This window comes from Salvelinus namaycush, unplaced genomic scaffold (assembly GCF_016432855.1).
Source record: "Salvelinus namaycush isolate Seneca unplaced genomic scaffold, SaNama_1.0 Scaffold1012, whole genome shotgun sequence".
In the NCBI taxonomy this organism is placed as follows: domain Eukaryota; kingdom Metazoa; phylum Chordata; class Actinopteri; order Salmoniformes; family Salmonidae; genus Salvelinus; species Salvelinus namaycush.
The window spans coordinates 24,436-45,035 of NW_024057690.1; the positions used below are offsets into that span (position 1 = coordinate 24,436).

Genomic DNA, 20,600 nt, shown 5'->3' on the forward strand with positions numbered 1-20,600 from the left:
TCCTCAACACTGGGGCCCCACAAGGGTGCATTCTCAGCCCTCTCCTGTACTCCCTGTTCACCCATGGCTGCGTGGCCATGCAGGCCTCCAATTCAATCATCAAGTTTGCAGGCACACTTAACCATCATGGCTACCACAGCATTCTGTAGCAATACACCATCCCATCTGGTTTGCGCTTAGTGGGACTATGTTTTTCAAACGGACAATGACCAAACACACCTTTAGGCTGTGTAAGGGCTATTTGACTAAGAAGGATAGTGATGGAGTGCTGCATCAGATGACCTGGCCTCCACAATCACCCAACCTCAACCCAGTTGAGATGATAAGGGATGAGTTGGACCGCAGAGTGAAGGAAAAGCAGCCAACAAGTGCTCAGCATATGTGGGATCTCCTTCAAGACTGTTGGAAAAGCATTCCAAATGAAGCTGTTTGAGAGAATGCCAAGAGTGTGCAAAGCTGTAAAGGGTGGCTACTTTGAAGAATCTAAATTCTAGTCAATAAAATCAATATATTTTGATTTGTTTAACAGCTTTTTGGTTACTACATGATTGCATATGTGTTATTTCATCATTTTGATGTCTTCACTATTCTACAATGTAGAAAATAGTAAAAATAAAGAAAAACCCTTGAATGAGTAGGTGTGTCCAAACTCTTGACTGGTACTTCATATTCTAAGAGTTTGTAGGTCTCTTGTGGAATATATTCTAAGAGTTTGTAGGTCTCTTGTGGTATATATTCTAAGAGTTTGTAGGTCTCTTGTGGAATATATTCTAAGAGTTTGTAGGTCTCTTGTGGTATATATTCTAAGAGTTTGTAGGTCTCTTGTGGTATATATTCTAAGAGTTTGTAGGTCTCTTGTGGTATATATTCTAAGAGTTTGTAGGTCTCTTGTGGTATATATTCTAAGAGTTTGTAGGTCTCTTGTGGAATATATTCTAAGAGTTTGTAGGTCTCTTGTGGAATATATTCTAAGAGTTTGTAGGTCTCGTGTGGTTTATTTCCATTATCAGGCTGAGCACCAGTGTTTGGCTCCAAAATGTTGCCATTTGTGTTTCCACCTCTGAGGCTCAGCCCAAAAAAGCTGTATCTGTGGTACAGTAATTATCACTGCCAGTTGAAATGTGAGAGTGAGGCGAGAGGGGAAGATGTAACTGTGAATTAAATGGACTAAATCACATCCCAGCGTTGTTAGTGAGATGGAAGTTGGGACCATGCATCAAATCACACAAGGCTAACTGACCTCGTTCCAACACACAGTTCTCCTTTGTTGTCCTGCTTTGTTTCTGGTAAACATTTATCTCATTCCTGGGTGACGGGTGTCATAAACACGCGTTTCTTAAATGGGTTTTATTATACATGTTTATGATTGAGTATTCAAAAATGCACCACCCCTCCCACACACACACAATTTTCATGAACAAAATGTCAGGCTGCCAGGATATTATCTTCAGTAGATTGAGTTTACTAAGTCAAGAGAATTACACAACATCTACAGGTCTGCAGCATGTCTGTACCGTTAATTCTGTACGGTGTGTGTATGTGTGCGTGTGTCTGTGTGATTGAAACCAAAGGGTTCATGTCCCCTCCACTATATAGATTTATAATTCTATTCTGTTGTTTCTTTTATACAGAATGAATTAATACATGAATAATTTAGAGATATTAAAATGATCCATCAGTGCCTCCTTGAGCACACTAGGCACATAACCGCTCGCTTTCTATCAGTATGAAATAAATGTTTAATGAACAATCAGCTGCGCTCTGATTCTCCGATTATATACACTGGTCTAATCACAGACTAGATGAGCAGGAGACAGGAAGAGGGTAAAGGGTAAGGAGCAAATTGGGACAGGCTGTTAGTGTATGTTAGTGTGTCTGAGTGTGTGTGTGTGTGTGTTCAGCCGTCAGCTTTCTTCATGCCCCTCCCCATCAGGCATGCGAACACAGTCAGAACCATCTTGGGTTTCACCTCGACCAGGTCATCAGGCAGAGCGTAGACACGGGCTCCGATCTTCCTGGATACTGTGATAGCGTACCTACAGGAAGACAAAAGGGAAGGGAAGTCAGCTCAGGGGTCAGGGGTCAGAGGATAGAGGTCGAGGTCATTTAGAGTTCAGAGGTTAAGGGTCAGGGGTTATTTACTTGGCATTGTTGAGCTTGTCTGCATCGCTGAGCTCCCCTCTCTTCACCAGCTCCTCTTTGATAGATTTGGGGGCGATGGTGTCTAACAAGTCTATCACTGGGAGACTAGTACTGATCAGCTTATCCTGCAGGACACACACACACAGATACACATTAGAGCTGTTCGCGCGCGCGCACGCACGCACGCACGCACGCACGCACGCACGCACGCACGCACGCACGCACGCACGCACGCACGCACGCACACACACACACACACACACACATTAAAGCTGTTCACATGCACACAACGTGCACTGCACACTCACACACGTACACACCCACCTTGAAGCTGCTGATCTGTGAGTCCTTGCCTCCCTCTTTGAGCTGAGTGTTGACCCAGTTGATTATGATTTGGTCTCCAATCTTCTCCCCATCTCCTAGATCAGACAACACCTGGAGAGTGTACCTGAGAGGGGTGGGGGATGATAGAGGGATAGTAAGAGGTGAGAGAGATGTCAAAGTGAAAAAGGATAGGTGTGTGTTTGTACTATACATACCTCCTCATCAGCTGCCAGACCAGAGCCAGTGTGTGCATGGGACTTCCCTCGTTCAGATTCACTCCTCCAATTCCCACCAATGAGAATCGAGCTTTATTCCGACCCAGTTCCACCGCATAGGTACAGTTCTCCAACTACACACACAGACACACCAACACAATGCCTGGAAATCCTCTGTATTTTCATCAACAATGTGTGTGTGTGTGTGTGTGTGTGTGTGTGTGTGTGTGTGTGTGTGTGTGTGTGTGTGTGTGTGTGTGTGTGTGTGTGTGTGTGTGTGTGTGTGTGTGTGTGTGTGTGTGTGTGTGTGTGTGTGTGTGTGTGTGGTGTGTGTGCCAAATACGCCAGATATTATTGTTGTGTGGGAGGCCAGGGGGAGGTGCTTGTTTTGGAAGTGGGCTGCTCATTGGACGGCTACATGGAGGAGGCCTTTGCTGAGAAGCCTGACAAAAACTAGGGCAAAGCCATTGGCTAGGTACTGGTCTGTTTCAGCTGTCGTGGGCAGCCTAGCTGTTTGGAGAAGCAGGTGCTTTCTGTACCCTTGAGTGCCATGTATACAGGGACCTTTGAAATGTTTGGGATCCTTTTTTTGTCAATTTGATTGGTGGATTCAAATAAAGTATGTGTGTGTACCTTCTTCATGTTACTGCCCAGTGCAGAGTATGGAGGTCTGTTGACTTTTTTCCACTCTACAGGGACGTTGACTGTCTCATACAACTGGAGAATCACCACCGCATCACACAGGTCACTGCAACACACACCAATCAACACATGCAAACATCAACACACACAATAATACACTGTGTGTGTGTGTGTGTGTGTGTGTGTGTGTGTGTGTGTGTGTGTGTGTGTGTGTGTGTGTGTGTGTGTGTGTGTGTGTGTGTGTGTGTGCGTGCGTGCGTGGTTACTGTACCAGTAGAGGTGGTTGACATAGGGAGCAACTCCCAGAGAGTTCATCCAGTTCCTGAATGTTTTCTCCTCTCTGGATTCTCCTGTTAGGACCACATTACACATATTACTGTGTGTGTGTGTGTGTGTGTGTGTGTGTGTGTGTGTGTGTGTGTGTGTGTGTGTGTGTGTGTGTGTGGTGTGTGAGAAAGAAAGAGAGTGTGTGTGTGTGCGCGCAGCTCACCCTCTATGAGTGCTGTGTCTATGTTGTTGCTGTTAGTCAGGGCCGGGTGTGTGTTGAAGAGGTTGGCTACGAAGGCCAGGTTCAGCTTGCTGTTGCCAGACACCACATCCATAGGAGACACAAACTGTCTGCAGTCCAGACGGGCTGCCTGGCGAAGCATCATCTCTGCCCTGCGTTCGTCGTCACGCTCCTATACACACACACTAACGTAAGTGGCAACACACACACACGCATGCAAACATGAACACGCACATATGAATACACACACACTTACATTGATGCCGGTCATATCGATGTGGATGGCCATCTCATCTATGTCCTCTCCTTTAGGTGAGATCTGGTCCAATAGGTTGAAATACGCCCTGGAATCCTACAAACACAGTATAATAACAGCATTAACACATAAACAACATATTAGCAGTCTGTGTGTGTGTGTGCGTGACTGGACGTGAGTGACAGTCTGTGTGTTACCTTGATGTCTTGGCTGAAGTTGCTGATTGGTTGGGCCCCAGCGTTGCCTAGGTGATGGTTGACCCAGCGTAGCAACAGTTCTTCAGGAGACAATGACATCAGGTGCTCTAACTCCTCCCCCTCAGACAGCAGGTTAATAAGAGCTGCAAATAAACACAATCAGCCAATCGGCTTGCAGTGTCGTACAGATACACACACACAAACAGCCAATAGGCTGGGCATGAAGTTCTTATGACATTGAAACTAAATTAGACACTTTGTTTGTGTATGCGTGCATGTGTGTATGTGTTTGACAATGTGTGTGTGTACCTTCGTTGCTGCTGATCTCTATGTCAGCAAACAGTCCTATCTTGATAATCTGCCAAAGCAGGCCCAGCACCAGGTGGGGTTTCCCAGCCATCAGGTCAGGGGCGTCGATGTTGACCACGGTACAGCCGATAGACAACGCAGAGTTTATCGCCAGCATCAGGTTCTCCTAGAGAAGGGAGAGAGAGAGAGAGTTAGAGTTTTGATATGGTGTGTGTGTGTGTGTGTGTGTGTGTGTGTGTGTGTGTGTGTGTGAATGTGTGTGTGTGTGTGTGTGTGTGTGTGTGTGTGTGTGTGTGTGTGTGTGTGTGTGTGTGTGTGTGTGTGTGTGTGTGTATGTGTGTGTGTGTGTGTGTGTGTGTGTGTGTGTGTGTGTGTGTGTGTGGTGTGTGTGCCAAATACGCCAGATATTATTAACTCACGGTCATGGTGAAGGTGGTGTGTTTCTTGATGTTGATGACTCTCTCATCGATGGTGTCAGACTGGGAGAGGTTGATCATCTTACTGCAAAGACAAAACAGAGTATATGTTAGCAGTGTGTGTGTGTGTGTGTGTGTGTGTGTGTGTGTTTGTGTGTGTGTGTGTGTGTGTACGTGTGTACGTGTGTGTGTGAATGTATATATATTTGTGCCTGTGTGTATGAGTTACCAGAGCAGGATCCCATCTTTTACTGATTTGAAGAGACTGTCTCCGTCAGGGTTCATGGGTAGAAGGTGTTTACAGTCTTCATCTTTGGCCAGAGACTTGTTGATCCAGTTCACAAACGCCACCTTCTCCTCATCTAACACACACACCCACATGTACGCACACAAACACACACAAGCACACACTCAAATACACTAAAATACACTCTCACATGAATAGGACACACATAATTCTCTCTCTCTCTCTCTCTCTCTCTCTCTCTCTCTCTCTCTCTCTCTCTCTCTCTCTCTCTCTCTCTCTCTCTCTCTCTCTCTCTCTCTCTCTCTCTCTCTCTCTCTCTCTCTCTCTCTCTCTCTCTCTCTCTCTCTCTCTCTCTCTCTCTCTCTCTCTCTCTCTCTCTCTCTCTCTCTCTCTCTCTCTCTCTCTCTCTCTCTCTCTCTCTCTCTACCTGAGTAGGAGTGCTGTGTTCCCTCGCTGGAGATTCCTGACAATCCTCCAAAGGATTGTATCCCTTCTCTCCTGGCGATGGTTTTCTTGAACGTCTCACTGAGCTCCTTACTCTTCAGCTCCTGGTAGATCTACAAGACAGGATGGGCCGTTTCTCTGAGTGTGTCTGTGTGAGAGTGTCTGTGTGAGTGTGTCTGTGTGAGTGTGTCTGTGGATGCGTGCCTACATGTGTCACCGTCTTTACTTCGGTGTATTTTATATCTTACCGAGACAAACTCTTCAAAACTGATCTTCCCGTCCTTGTTGGTGTCTCCTTCTACGAAGATCTCCACTATGTCTCTGACTCTGTAGCCTGGCATGGAGAAACTAGCCTCTCTGAACAGCTCCTGCAGCTCAAAGTCACTGACAAAACCACTGTTGTCAGTGTCTGTATGGGAGGAAACACAGACAGACAGACAGACAGACAGACAGACAGACAGACAGACAGACAGACAGACAGACAGAGAGAGATGGGTAGGCAGGCAGGCAGGCAGACAGACAGAATTATGACCAGATGAAGTGCCATACTCAAGGCCAAAATGGCGGTCCGTTACTAGTTCCCTCCCCTCTTGTCATCTCCGGGTTCTGGATTTAAACCAGTAACCTTTTAGCTATTAGTGTCACACCCTGGCCTTAGTTATCTTTGTTTTCATTATTATTTTAGTTAGGTCAGGGTGTGACATGGGGAATGTATGTGTTTTGGTTTGTCTAGGGGTTTGTACGTTTAATGGGTCAGTGTCTTGTCTAGGTGGTTCTATGTCTATGGCTGCCTAGATTGGTTCTCAATTAGAGGCAGCTGTGGTTTATTGTCTCTGATTGAGAGCCATATTTAAGGCAGCCATAGGCATTTGGGTTTTGTGGGTAATTGTCTATGTTGTACGTTTGTAGCTTGTGTGTGCACTTACGTTTATAGCTTCACGATCGTTTGTTGTTTTGTTTCGTTTTGTTATAGTGTTCGTTGCGTGTTTTCCCCTTCTCTAAATAAAAAGAGAATGTATTTTGCACACGCTGCGCCTTGGTCCTCTCTCTCACCCATAGACGATCGTGACAGAATTACCCACCAGAATCGGACCAAGCGGCGTGTCAAGCGGCAACAGGAGCAATACACACAGGATTTATGGCAAAGGGAGCAGGATCTGGGCTACACTACGTGGGAAGAGATCGACAGGTGGGCGATCGACCCAGGGCGAGTGCCGGAGCCCGCCTGGGATTCTCTGGCGCAGTGCGAGGAGGGATACCGGCGAATGGAGGCAGCACGAAGACGCGGTAGGAAGCCTGTGAGTCAGCCCAAAAAAATTATTGGGGGGGGCTTAAAGGGAGTGTGGCGAAGTCAGGTAGGAGACCTGCGCCTACTCCCTGTACTTACCGTGGAGAGCGAGAGTACGGGCAGACACCGTGTTACGCAGTAGAGCGCATGGTGTCTCCTGTACGCGTGCATAGCCCGGTTCGGTACATTCCAGCTCCACCTATCGGCCGGGCTAGATTGAGCATTGAGCCAGGTGCCATGAAGCCGGCTCAACGCGTCTGGTCTCCAGTGCGTCTCCTCGGGCCGGCTTACATGGCACCAGCCTTACGCATGGTGTCCCCGGTTCGCCTACATAGCCCGGTGCGGGTTATTCCACCTCCCCGCACTGGTCGGGCGACGGGGAGCATACAACCAGGTAAGGTTGGACAGGCTCAGTGCTCAAGGGAGCCAGTACGCCTGCACGGTCCGGTATTTCCGGCGCCACCTCCTCGCCCCAGCCCAGTACCACCAGTGCCTACACCACGCACCAGGCTTCCTGTGCGTCTCCAGAGCCCTGTTCCTCCTCCACGCACTAGCCCTATGGTGCGTGTCTCCAGCCCATTACCACCAGTGCCTACACCACGCACCAAGCCTCCTGTGTGTCCCCAGAGTCCTGTGCGTCCTGTTGCTGCTCCCCGCACTAGCCCTGAGATGCGTGTCCCCAGCCCGGTACCACCAGTGCCGGCACCACGCACTAGGCCAAATGTGCGTCTCCAGGGTCCAGTATGCCCTGTTCCTTCTTCCCGCACTAGCCTTCAGGTGCGTGTCCCCAGCCCGGTACCACCAGTTCCGGCACCACACACCAGGCCTACAGTGCGCCTCAGCCGGCCAGAGTCTGCCGTCTGCCCAGCGGCGCCTGAACTGCCCGTCTGCCCAGCCCCATCTGAGCCATCCGTCTGCCCAGCGCCATCTGAGCCATCCGTCTGCCCAGCGCCATCTGAGCCATCCGTCTGCCCAGCGCCATCTGAGCCATCCGTCTGCCCAGCGCCATCTGAGCCATCCGTCTGCCCAGCGCCATCTGAGCCATCCGTCTGCCCAGCGCCATCTGAGCCATCCGTCTGCCCAGCGCCATCTGAGCCATCCGTCTGCCCAGCGCCATCTGAGCCACCAGTCAGCCAGGATCTGCCAGAGCCGCCAACCAGCCAGGATCTGCCAGAGCCGCCAACCAGCCAGGATCTGCCAGAGCCGCCAACCAGCCAGGATCTGCCAGAGCCGCCAGTCAGCCAGGATCTGCCAGAGCCGCCAGTCAGCCAGGATCTGCCAGAGCCGCCAGTCAGCCAGGATCTGCCAGAGCCGCCAGTCAGCCAGGATCTGCCAGAGCCGCCAGTCAGCCAGGATCTGCCAGAGCCGCCAGTCAGCCAGGATCTGCCAGAGCCGCCTGTCAGCCAGGATCTGCCAGAGCCGCCAGTCAGCCAGGATCTGCCAGAGCCGCCAGTCAGCCAGGATCTGCCAGAGCCGCCAGTCAGCCATGAGCAGCCAGATCCGTCAGCCAGCCATGAGCAGCCAGATCCGTCAGCCAGCCATGAGCAGCCAGATCCGTCAGCCAGCCATGAGCAGCCAGATCCGTCAGCCAGCCATGAGCAGCCAGATCCGTCAGCCAGCCATGAGCAGCCAGATCCGTCAGCCAGCCATGAGCAGCCAGATCCGTCAGCCAGTCCGGAGCTGCCGTCCCTCAGTCCGGAGCTGCCGTCCCTCAGTCCGGAGCTGCCGTCCCTCAGTCCGGAGCTGCCGTCCCTCAGTCCGGAGCTGCCGTCCCTCAGTCCGGAGCTACCCCTCAGTCCGGAGCTACCCCTCAGTCCGGAGCTACCCATCCGTCCGGTGGCGCCCTCTGGGATGGTCTTCAGTCCGGGACTTTCTACAAGGGTCGCCGCTCCAGAGGCGCCACCAAAGCGGGTATTGACAATGGTGGAGTGGGGGCCACGTCCCGCACCCGAGCCGCCGCCATATTAAGGCCCACCCCGGACCCTCCCCTTCAATGTCAGGTTGTGCGGTCGGAGTCCGCACCTTTGGGGGGGGGTACTGTCACACCCTGGCCTTAGTTATCTTTGTTTTCATTATTATTTTAGTTAGGTCAGGGTGTGACATGGGGAATGTATGTGTTTTGGTTTGTCTAGGGGTTTGTACGTTTAATGGGTCAGTGTCTTGTCTAGGTGGTTCTATGTCTATGGCTGCCTAGATTGGTTCTCAATTAGAGGCAGCTGTGGTTTATTGTCTCTGATTGAGAGCCATATTTAAGGCAGCCATAGGCATTTGGGTTTTGTGGGTAATTGTCTATGTTGTACGTTTGTAGCTTGTGTGTGCACTTACGTTTATAGCTTCACGATCGTTTGTTGTTTTGTTTCGTTTTGTTATAGTGTTCGTTGCGTGTTTTCCCCTTCTCTAAATAAAAAGAGAATGTATTTTGCACACGCTGCGCCTTGGTCCTCTCTCTCACCCATAGACGATCGTGACAATTAGTCACCCTCTCTAACCTCTAGGTTACCTCTCTAACCTCTAGGTTACCTCTCTAACCTCTAGGTTACCTAGAGAAGCTCTAGGTTATATATCTCCCTCTCTAACCTCTGGGTTACCTCTCTAACCTCTGGGTTACCTCTCTAACCTCTGGGTTACCTCTCTAACCTCTGGGTTACCTCTCTAACCTCTAGGTTACCTCTCTAACCTCTAGGTTACCTAGAGAAGCTCTAGGTTATATATCTCCCTCTCTAACCTCTAGGTTACCTCTCTAACCTCTAGGTTACCTCTCTAACCTCTGGGTTACCTCTCTAACCTCTAGGTTACCTAGAGAAGCTCTAGGTTATATATCTCCCTCTCTAACCTCTAGGTTACCTCTCTAACCTCTAGGTTACCTCTCTAACCTCTAGGTTACCTCTCTAACCTCTAGGTTACCTCTCTAACCTCTAGGTTATATATCTCCCTCTCTAACCTCTAGGTTACCTCTCTAACCTCTAGGTTACCCCTCTAACCTCTAGGTTACATCTCTAACCTCTAGGTTACCTATCTCCCACTCTAACCTCTAGGTTACCTCCCTAACCTCTAGGTTATATATCTCCCTGTCTAACCTCTAGGTTACCTCTCTAACCTCTAGGTTACCCCTCTAACCTCTAGGTTACATCTCTAACCTCTAGGTTACCCCTCTAACCTATAGGTTACATCTCTAACCTCTAGGTTACCTATCTCCCACTCTAACCTCTAGGTTACCTATCTCCCACTCTAACCTCTAGGTTACCTCCCTAACCTCTAGGTTATATATCTCCCTGTCTAACCTCTAGGATACCTATATCCCTCTCTAATCTCTAGGTTACCTATCTCCCTATCTAACCTCTAGGTTACCTATATCCTTCTCTAACCTCTAGGTTACCTATATCCTTCTCTAACCTCTAGGTTACCTATCTCCCTCTCTAACCTCTAATCTCACTCTAACCTCTAGATTATCTAACCTCTCCTAATTGGGTCTGATGAACTGCAGTGTACTTATACAGAGTTTGTAGAAATCTGATGCTCACTTATCAGGAATGTACTGACTCTAATGATGAGTCATCTGGCAACCACTCAGTTCACCATTGGACCTGGCAACCCTTGATAATTACAACAAAACCTTTTGCACACTTAAAGTAATGTCGTAGAACAGGTGTGTAGCTCCCTAACACAGAGTGAGCTGACCAATAAGAAAAAACGTATACTGCTTTATGATTGGTTATAAACAATGACCTGAGTCAGCATTTTCTGCAAACGCTGTGGATGTCTGTAGGTATGTGTGTGTGTGTGTGTGTGTGTGTGTGTGTGTGTGTCTCTGTGTCTGTAACTAACCGATCCTGTTGAAAGCCTCTCGGAGCTCCTCCAGGTCCTCTCGTGAAATCTGGGTCACCTTGTTCGCCATACTGGACAATCTAGATTACCTGATATATATATACATACACACACACACACACACACACACACACACACACACACACACACACACACACACACACACACACACACACACACACACACACACACACACACACACACACACACACACACACACACAGTCAATTTATCATCACAATTAAAGGAAATATTTATAATTGAAACGCAAGGTACAGATGCAGAACAATCTAGAGGCGAAATAAACGCACACCTATTTAGGCGAGGTGCTGGCTAGCGGAGTGGAACACTTAAAAAAATAAAGGAGAGCCGCATACTCTAGGAGCTCAGATGCAAAAATGTTAATGTCCAACGTTTTGACAGACAAGCTGTCTTCATCAGGGAATAATGACAAACACTGCGGGATGACTCATTTATATAGTGTCAAAAGACACACAGGTGTCTGTAATCATGGCCGGGTGTGGCCTGATATCATTGGTTAATTCTCATATATTAAAATAGCAAACAAAAAACAAATGGATAGCGTACGATCATAGATACAATTTGGCTACATAAGCCTACAAACATTTACAATAGCAAAATCACATCAATCACAAGATTGCAGAACAAACTTGACTGCTAAACTGACAAACAGGCAACATGCTTCCATTGTGACCTCATGCTTCCATTGTGACCTCATGCTTCCATTGTGACATCATGCTTCCATTGTGACCTCAAGCTTCCATTGACCTGCCAGTGTATTGAGCAATAAGCTAATCTACCGGTTCTAGCAGTGATAAGTGTGCTATCACAGGCTTCAGAGAATACAGAGCTATCTACAATAAGGAGAGAGTAAAGATAAGACTGTCTACAATCTAGAATCTAATATATATATTAGACCATACAATTTATAGTGTATATTATTGAACCATACTATCTAAGCCCCAGAAGGTCGGGCCCATATCTTTAAGCTCACAAAGACAACATGATACAGTTCTGTATGATGATCTATTATTTTTTAAATAGTTGTGTGGTTATTGATTAACTCGAGGGAGAGATACGAGGACAATAAGGATATTTGTTGTGTGTTGTGTCCTGGAATGGCCTCAATATACACTGAGTGTACAAAACATTAGAAACACTTGTTAAATCTACTTCAATCCGTGTAGATGAAGGGGATGAGACAGGTTAAAGAAGGATTTTTAAGCATTGAGACAATTGAGACATGGATAGTGTATGTGTGCCATTCAGAGGGTGAATGGGCATGGCAAAATATTTAAGTGCCTTTGAACGGGGTATTATAGTAGGTGGCAGGCGCACCGGTTTGAGTGTCTCAAGAACTGCAACGCTGCTGGGATTTTCACGCTCACCAGTGTTTTTCAAGAATGGTCCACCACCCAGAGGACATCCTGCCAACTTGAAACAACTGTGGGAAGCATTGGAGTCAACATGAGCCAACATCCCTGTGGAACGCTTTTGTCACCTTGTAGAGTCCATGCCCCGTCGAACTGAGACTGTTCTGGGGGCACACTCAGCGTAGACTCCATATATGGCCGTGACTTTCATCCCACAGCTCTCTACTGTTCCATTCAAGTTTAGTCAATTCGGGAAATGAAATTCGATTTTGGATGCACATTTTTGAATTTTAATTGACTGAATTGAAAATGAATTGACCCACACCCTGCTGCCTTTACACACTCCTCGCCACACACCCTGCTGCCTTTACACACTCCTCGCCCCTCCCCACACCCAGACAGCTCCCCTCGCCCCTCCCCGCCACACACCCAGACAGCTCCCCTCGCTGACCCTCCACACACTCTCCACACACCTGACCCCCGGGGGCTCACACCCCAGAACACACCTTCATAAAAGCCTGTGTCTGTTTGGTTCTGTTCTGGACGAGAGGGGCCAAGGTCTCTCTGCTCCCCGTGTTCAGTCACTCCTGGCTGAGTAGAGCGGGTCTGTCGACTGGCCTAACAGAGGCTAGAAGTTGTTCAGCTGCGCTGAGTAGAGAACAGGAGTTTTATTCTTTTACAGCCATCTCCACATGAACATCAGCTGTGGAGATAACTGCAGTGTTGTGAGGTGATATGTTCATTATTATGTGGTTTTCTTGATAACTAAATGACATTATAAAAACATATATACAGATGAATGATAGTAGTAGCCAGTTAGACATTTACTTCGCAAGACATTGACTTACTAACTAAGTGCAACAAGTATATTACAGAACTTTAACAGTACTGGCTGAGACAAGACTGTATGAAAAGTTCTGCTATATTTTTCATCCCGCTGTTCGCCAGCTACTTAGAAGACTTTGATGACTCATTGCGGCCCTAGACTCCGTATCATTCGGTGCCAAGTAGTGATCGATCAGTCTTCCTCATTTGATATACAGTAAGTGTCAGAAAGCACCACATAGGCTACTGTATTTGCGTAGTAAATAGCAGCCGAAACAGGAAACTGAAGACTTACCGTGAAGAGAGGATCAGACAGGGCTGGAGAAGAGGTTTAGAGGTGGTCAGGTGTCTTCTCGCTCGCTGTCTTGACCGAAGCAGCGGAGGACAAGAGACCTTCGGCCCATTGAACTCTGGGATGGGCGTGGTCCTCCAGATGCTCCAGCCTGGGAGTTAGCAATTAACCCTTTAGCTGTGTCATCGGTTTCTTTCACCACACACTGGCATGCACGAACGCACACACGCATGCACACACACACATTGTAGATAGACGTAAAAGAGAGAGGTGTGTGTTGGCTACAGGAGTGTTTGGTTTCTAACAGCCATGTTTAATAAATGAGAACTCTAGCTGTACATACCCCTCCACACTCTCTCTCACACACACACACACACACACACACACACACACACACACACACACACACACACACACACACACACACAACACACACACACCACCACACACACAACACAACACCACACACACACACACACACATTCCTTTCTATGTTGCCAGACAATACAATGAAACTTGATGCAAGGAGAAAACAGCACATTATTACACAAACTCACTGCTTTACTGTAACAACCCACCGCTTTACTGTAACAACCCACCGCTTTACTGTAACAACCCACCGCTTTACTGTAACAACCCACTGCTTTACTGTAACAACCCACCGCTTTACTGTAACAACCCACTGCTTTACTGTAACAACCCACTGCTTTACTGTAACAACCCACCGCTTTACTGTAACAACCCACCGCTTTACTGTAACAACCCACCGCTTTACTGTAACAACCCACCGCTTTACTGTAACAACCCATCACTTTACCGTAACAACCCACTGCTTTACTGTAACAACCCACTGCTTTACTGTAACACCCCACTGCTTTACTGTAACAACCCACCGCTTTACTGTAACAACCCACCGCTTTAATGTAACAACCCACCGCTTTACTGTAACACCCACCGCTTTACTGTAACAACCCACTGCTTTACTGTAACAACCCACCGCTTTGTAACAACCCACTGCTTTACTGTAACAACCACCCTTTACTGTAACAAGCCACCTTTACTGTAACGATCCATGCTTTACTGTAACAAGCCACCGCTTTAATGTAACAACCCACTGCTTTACTGTACAACCCACCCTTTACTGTAACACCCACCGCTTTACTGTAACAACCCACCGCTTTACTGTAAAACCCCACCGCTTTACGTAACAACCCACCGCTTTACTGTAACAACCCACCGCTTTACTGTAAAACCCCACCGCTTTACCGTAACAACCCACCGCTTTACTGTAACAACCCACCGCTTTACCGTAACAACCCACCGCTTTACCGTAACAACCCACCGCTTTACCGTAACAACCCACCGCTTTACCGTAACAACCCACCGCTTTACCGTAACAACCCACCGCTTTACCGTAACAACCACCGCTTTACCGTACAACCCACCGTTACAAACAACCCACCGCTTTACTGTAACACCCACGCTTTACCGTAACAACCCACTGCTTTACTGTAACAACCCACTGCTTTACTGTAACAACCCACCGCTTTACTGTAACAACCCACTGCTTTACCGTAACAACCCACTGCTTTACCGTAACAACCCACTGCTTTACTGCCACAGCAATGACACACAGATAGAGCCATATAGAGAAATGCTGAATTTACTGACTTTTCAAACAACAGCTAACTGAACTGCTATGGTAAGGAGCTCTGGTCACCCAGTAACTCAGTCCTCTAGTACTGCAATAAGGAGCTCTGGTCACCCAGTAACTCAGTCCTCCAGTACTGCAGTAAGGAGCTCTGGTCACCCAGTAACTCAGTCCTCTAGTACTGCAGTAAGAGCTCTGGTCACCCAGTACTCAGTCCTCTAGTACTGCAGTAAGGAGCTCTGGTCACCCAGTAATCAGTCCTCTAGTACTGCAGTAAGGAGCTCTGGTCACCCAGTAACTCAGTTCCTCTAGTACTGCAGTAAGGAGCTCTGGTCACCCAGTAACTCAGTCCTCCAGTACTGCAGTAAGGAGCTCTGGTCACCCAGTAACTCATCCTCTAGTACTGCAATAAGGAGCTCTGTCACCCAGTAACTCAGTCCTCTAGTACTGCAGTAAGGAGCCTGGTCACCCAGTAACTCAGTCCTCTAGTACTGCAATAAGGAGCTCTGGTCACCAGTAACTCAGTCCTCTGTACTGCAGTAAGGAGCTCTGGTCACCCAGTAACTCAGTCCTCTAGTACTGCAATAAGGAGCTCTGGTCACCCAGTAACTCAGTCCTCTAGTACTGCAGTAAGGAGCTCTGGTCACCCAGAAACTCAGTCCTCTAGTACTGCAATAAGGAGCTCTGGTCACCCAGTAAGTCAGTCCTCTAGTACTGCAATAAGGAGCTCTGGTCACCCTGTAACTCAGTCCTCTAGTACTGCAGTAAGGAGCTCTGGTCACCCAGTAACTCAGTCCTCTAGTACTGCATAAGGAGCTTGGTCACCCAGTAATCATCCTCCAGTACTGCAGTAAGAGCTCTGGTCACCCAGTAAACTCAGTCCTCCGTACTGCAGTAAGGAGCTCTGGTCACCCAGTAACTCAGTCCTCTATTACTGCATAAGGAGCTCTGGTCACCCAGTAACTCAGTCCTCCAGTACTGCATAAGGAGCTCTGTCACCCAGTAACTCAGTCCCTCTAGTACTGCAATAAGGAGCTCTGGTCACCCAGTAATCAGTCCTCTAGTACTGCAATAAGGAGCTCTGGTCACCCAGTAACTCAGTCTCTAGTACTGCAGTAAGGAGCTCTGGTCACCCAGAAACTCAGTCCTCTAGTACTGCAATAGGAGCTCTGGTCACCCAGTAACTCAGTCCTCTAGTACTGCAATAAGGAGCTCTGGTCACCCTGTAACTCAGTCCTCTAGTACTGCAGTAAGGAGCTCTGGTCACCCAGTAACTCAGTCCTCTAGTACTGCAATAAGGAGCTCTGGTCACCCAGTAACTCAGTCCTCTTGCTGAAATTACACTCTCATACTGCAGAAGGAGCTCTGGTACACCAGTAACTCAGTCCTCTAGTACTGCATAAGGAGCTCTGGTCACCCAGTAACTCAGTCCTCTAGTACTGCAATAAGGAGCTCTGGTCACCCAGTAACCAGTCCTCTAGTACTGCAATAGAGCTCTGGTCACCCAGTAACTCAGTCCTCTAGTATGCAGTAAGGATCTCTGGTCACCCAGTAACTCAGTCCTCTAGTACTGCAGTAGGAGCTCTGGTCACCAGTAACTCAGTCCTCTAGTCTGCAGTAAGGAGCTCTGGTCACCCAGTAACCTCAGTCCTCTAGTACTGCAGTAAGGAGCTCTGGTCCCAGTAACTCAGTCCTCTGTACTGCAATAAGGATCTCTGGTCACCCAGTAACTCAGTCCTCTAGTACTGCAGTAGGAGCTCTGGTCACCAGTAACTCAGTCCTAGTACTGCAATAGGAGCTCTGGTCACCCAGTAACTCAGTCCTCTAGTACTGCAATAAGGAGCTCTGGTCACCCAGTAACTCAGTCCTCAGTACTCAGTAAGGAGCTCTGGTCACCCAGTAACTCAGTCCTCTAGTACTGCAATAAGGAGCTCTGGTCACCCAGTAACTCAGTCCTCTAGTACTGCATAAGGAGCTCTGGTCACCCAGTAACTCAGTCCTCTAGTACTGCAGTAAGGAGCTCTGGTCACCCAGTAACTCAGTCCTCAGTACTGCAGTAGGAGCTCTGGTCACCCAGTAACTCAGTCCTCTAGTACTGCAATAAGGAGCTCTGGTCACCCAGTAACTCAGTCCTCTAGTACTGCAGTAAGGAGCTCTGGTCACCCAGTAACTCAGTCCTCTAGTACTGCAGTAAGGCTCTGGTCACCCAGTAACTCAGTCCTCTAGTACTGCAATAAGGAGCTCTGGTCACCCAGTAACTCAGTCCTCTAGTACTGCAATAAGGAGCTCTGGTCACCCAGTAACTCAGTCCTCTAGTACTGCAGTAAGGAGCTCTGGTCACCCAGTAACTCAGTCCTCTAGTACTGCAATAAGGAGCTCTGGTCACCCAGTAACTCAGTCCTCTAGTACTGCAATAAGGAGCTCTGGTCACCCAGTAACTCAGTCCTCTAGTACTGCAGTAAGGATCTCTGGTCACCCAGTAACTCAGTCCTCTAGTACTGCAGTAAGGAGCTCTGGTCACCCAGTAACTCAGTCCTCTAGTATGCAGTAAGGATCTCTGGTCACCCAGTAACTCAGTCCTCTGTACTGCAATAAGGATCTCTGGTCACCCAGTAACTCAGTCCTCTAGTACTGCAGTAAGAGCTCTGGTCACCCAGTAACTCAGTCCTCTATTCTGCAGAAGGAGCTCTGGTCACCCAGTAACTCAGTCCTCTAGTCTGCAGTAAGGAGCTCTGGTCACCCAGAACTCAGTCCTCTAGTACTGCAATAAGAGCTCTGGTCACCAGTAACTCAGTCCTCTAGTACTGCAATAAGGAGCTCTGGTCACCCAGTAACTCAGTCCTCTAGTACTGCAGTAAGGATCTCTGGTCACCCAGTAACTCAGTCCTCTAGTACTGCAGTAAGGAGCTCTGGTCACCCAGTAACTCAGTCCTCTAGTACTGCAGTAAGGAGCTCTGGTCACCCAGTAAACTCAGTCCTCTAGTACTGCAGTAAGGAGCTCTGGTCACCCAGTAACTCAGTCCTCTAGACTGCAATAAGGAGCTCTGGTCACCCAGTAACTCAGTCCTCTAGTACTGCAGTAAGGAGCTCTGGTCACCCGTAACTCAGTCCTCTAGTACTGCAGTAAGGAGCTCTGGTCACCCAGTAACTCAGTCCTCTAGTACTGCAATAGGAGCTCTGGTCACCCAGTAACTCAGTCCTCTAGTACTGCAATAAGGACTCTGGTCACCCTACTCAGTCCTCTAGTACTGCAGTAAGGAGCTCTGGTCACCCAGTAACTCAGTCCTCTAGTACTGCAGTAAGGAGCGCTGGTCCACCAGTAACTCAGTCCCTAGTACTGCAGTAAGGAGCTCTGGTCACCCAGTAACTCAGTCCTCTAGTACTGCATAAGGAGCTCTGGTCACCAGTAACTCAGTCCTCGTACTGCAGTAAGGAGCTCTGGTCACCAGTAACTCGTCCTCTAGTACTGCAATAAGGAGCTCTGGTCACCTAACTCAGTCCTCTAGTACTGCAATAAGGACTCTGGTCACCCAGTAACCTCAGTCCTCTAGTACTGCAGTAAGGAGTCTCGGTCACCCAGTAACTCAGTCCTCTAGTACTGCAGTAAGGAGTCTTGGTCACCCAGTAACTCAGTCCTCTAGTACGCAGTAAGGAGCTCTGGTCACCCAGTAACTCAGTCCTCTAGTACTGCAATAAGGATCTCTGTTCACCCAGTAACTCAGTCCTCTAGTAATGCGTAAGGAGCTCTGGTCACCCAGTAACTCAGTCCTCTAGTACTGCATAAGGAGCTCTGGTCACCCAGTAACTCAGTCCTCTAGTACTGCAGATAAGGAGCTCTGGTCACCAGTAAACTCAGTCCTCTAGTACTGCAGTAAGGAGCTCTGGTCACCCAGTAACTCAGTCCTCTAGTACTGCAGTAAGGAGCTCTGGTCACCCAGTAACTCAGTCCTCTAGTACTGCAGTAAGGAGCTCTGGTCACCAGTAACTCAGTCCTCTAGTACTGCAATAAGGAGCTCTGGTCACCCAGTAACTCAGTCCTCTAGTACTGCAATAAGGAGCTCTGGTCACCCAGTAACTCAGTCCTCTAGTACTGCAGTAAGGAGCTCTGGTCACCCAGTAACTCAGTCCTCTAGTACTGCAGTAAGGAGCTCTGGTCACCCAGTAACTCAGTCCTCTAGTACTGCAGTAAGGAGCTCTGGTCACCCTATAACTCAGTCCTCTAGTACTGCAGTAAGGAGCTCTGGTCCACCCAGTAACTCAGTCCTCTAGTACTGCAGTAAGGAGCTCTGGTCACCCAGTAACTCAGTCCTCTAGTACTGCAGTAAGGAGCTCTGGTCACCCAGTAACTCAGTCCTCTAGTACTGCAGTAAGGAGCTCTGGTCACCCAGTAACTCAGTCCTCTAGTACTGCAATAAGGAGCTCTGGTCACCCAGTAACTCAGTCCTCTAGTACTGCAGTAAGGAGCTCTGGTCACCCAGTAACTCAGTCCTCTAGTACTGCAGTAAGGAGCTCTGGTCACCCAGTAACTCAGTCCTCTAGTACTGCAATAAGGAGCTCTGGTCACCCAGTAACTCAGTCCTCTAGTACTGCAGTAAAGAGCTTACTGTCTGTCACTCACCAGCCTGCTGAGAGGTTTAGGATCCGACCTGCAGGATAACAGGGATCTGGCCTCCCCCTCTCCTACTCTCTGCTCTCCCCCTCTCCTCTCCTCTCTTCAGAAACACACAAGTCCCACTCTCTCCCTGAACCAAATAACACACACCTCTATACGTTGTCTCTATGCGTTGTCTCGACACACACCGACCTCAGTAGTCTGTCTACCTCTAAAACAGACCTTCAGAACTCCATCTCTTCCTCAGCTCTCCATCTGACACCTGATCAGCCCAGTCTCACACCGGGCCTCTCTGGTTACACACACACACACACACACACACACACACACACACACACACACACACACACACACACACACACACACACACACACACACACACACACACACACACACACACACACACACACACACACACACACACACACACACACCGAGCTATCAAGACATACATGTCCCCCAACTACAGATGCTATCGGGTATTGTACAGCTTACATATCTCAATGTGAAACCATCTAACAATCAGTGCTTTATATTGGTCCCGTTATTACACTGTAATCCAGCTGTTAAAGACCTGAGAGATGAAGCACTATGACTGAGAAAGAGAGCGTGGGAGAGAAGGGAGAGAGAAAGGAGGAGCGGAGAGAGAAAAGGGAGGGAGTGAGAAAGAGAGAGAGAGGGTGGGGGAAAGAGAGAGAGCGAGGGAGATAACCCCCATGAAAAGCTGTAGTGAAAAGCAGTGAACGCAGAATGCCCTCCACTGGCACAGCCAGAGTACTTCACCTATAATGTTCTACACAGACACAGTACTTCACCTATAATGTTCTACACAGACACAGTACTTCACCTATAATGTTCTACACAGACACAGTACTTCACCCTATAATGTTCTACACAGCCAGAGTACTTCACCTATAATGTTCTACACAGACACAGTACTTCACCTATAATGTTCTACACAGACACAGTACTTCACCTATAATGTTCTACACAGACACAGTACTTCACCTATA

General features: G+C 48.4%; 1 protein-coding gene across 1 annotated transcript; it reads right to left on the reverse strand.

Moving 5' to 3' along the window:
- Positions 1-1,413: 1,413 nt before the first annotated feature.
- Positions 1,414-10,883, reverse strand: LOC120035288 (plastin-1-like). The gene is made up of 15 exons (XM_038982080.1): positions 10,814-10,883; positions 5,949-6,109; positions 5,684-5,813; positions 5,239-5,371; positions 5,013-5,094; positions 4,594-4,759; positions 4,285-4,427; positions 4,088-4,183; positions 3,814-4,003; positions 3,595-3,673; positions 3,315-3,429; positions 2,682-2,815; positions 2,467-2,590; positions 2,143-2,267; positions 1,414-2,036 (listed from the first exon to the last, which is right to left on the reverse strand). The coding sequence occupies exons 1-15, from the start codon at positions 10,881-10,883 to the stop codon at positions 1,898-1,900; spliced, it is 1,887 nt and encodes a 628-aa protein (XP_038838008.1). The 3' UTR covers positions 1,414-1,897.
- Between the last annotated feature and the right edge of the window lie 9,717 nt (positions 10,884-20,600).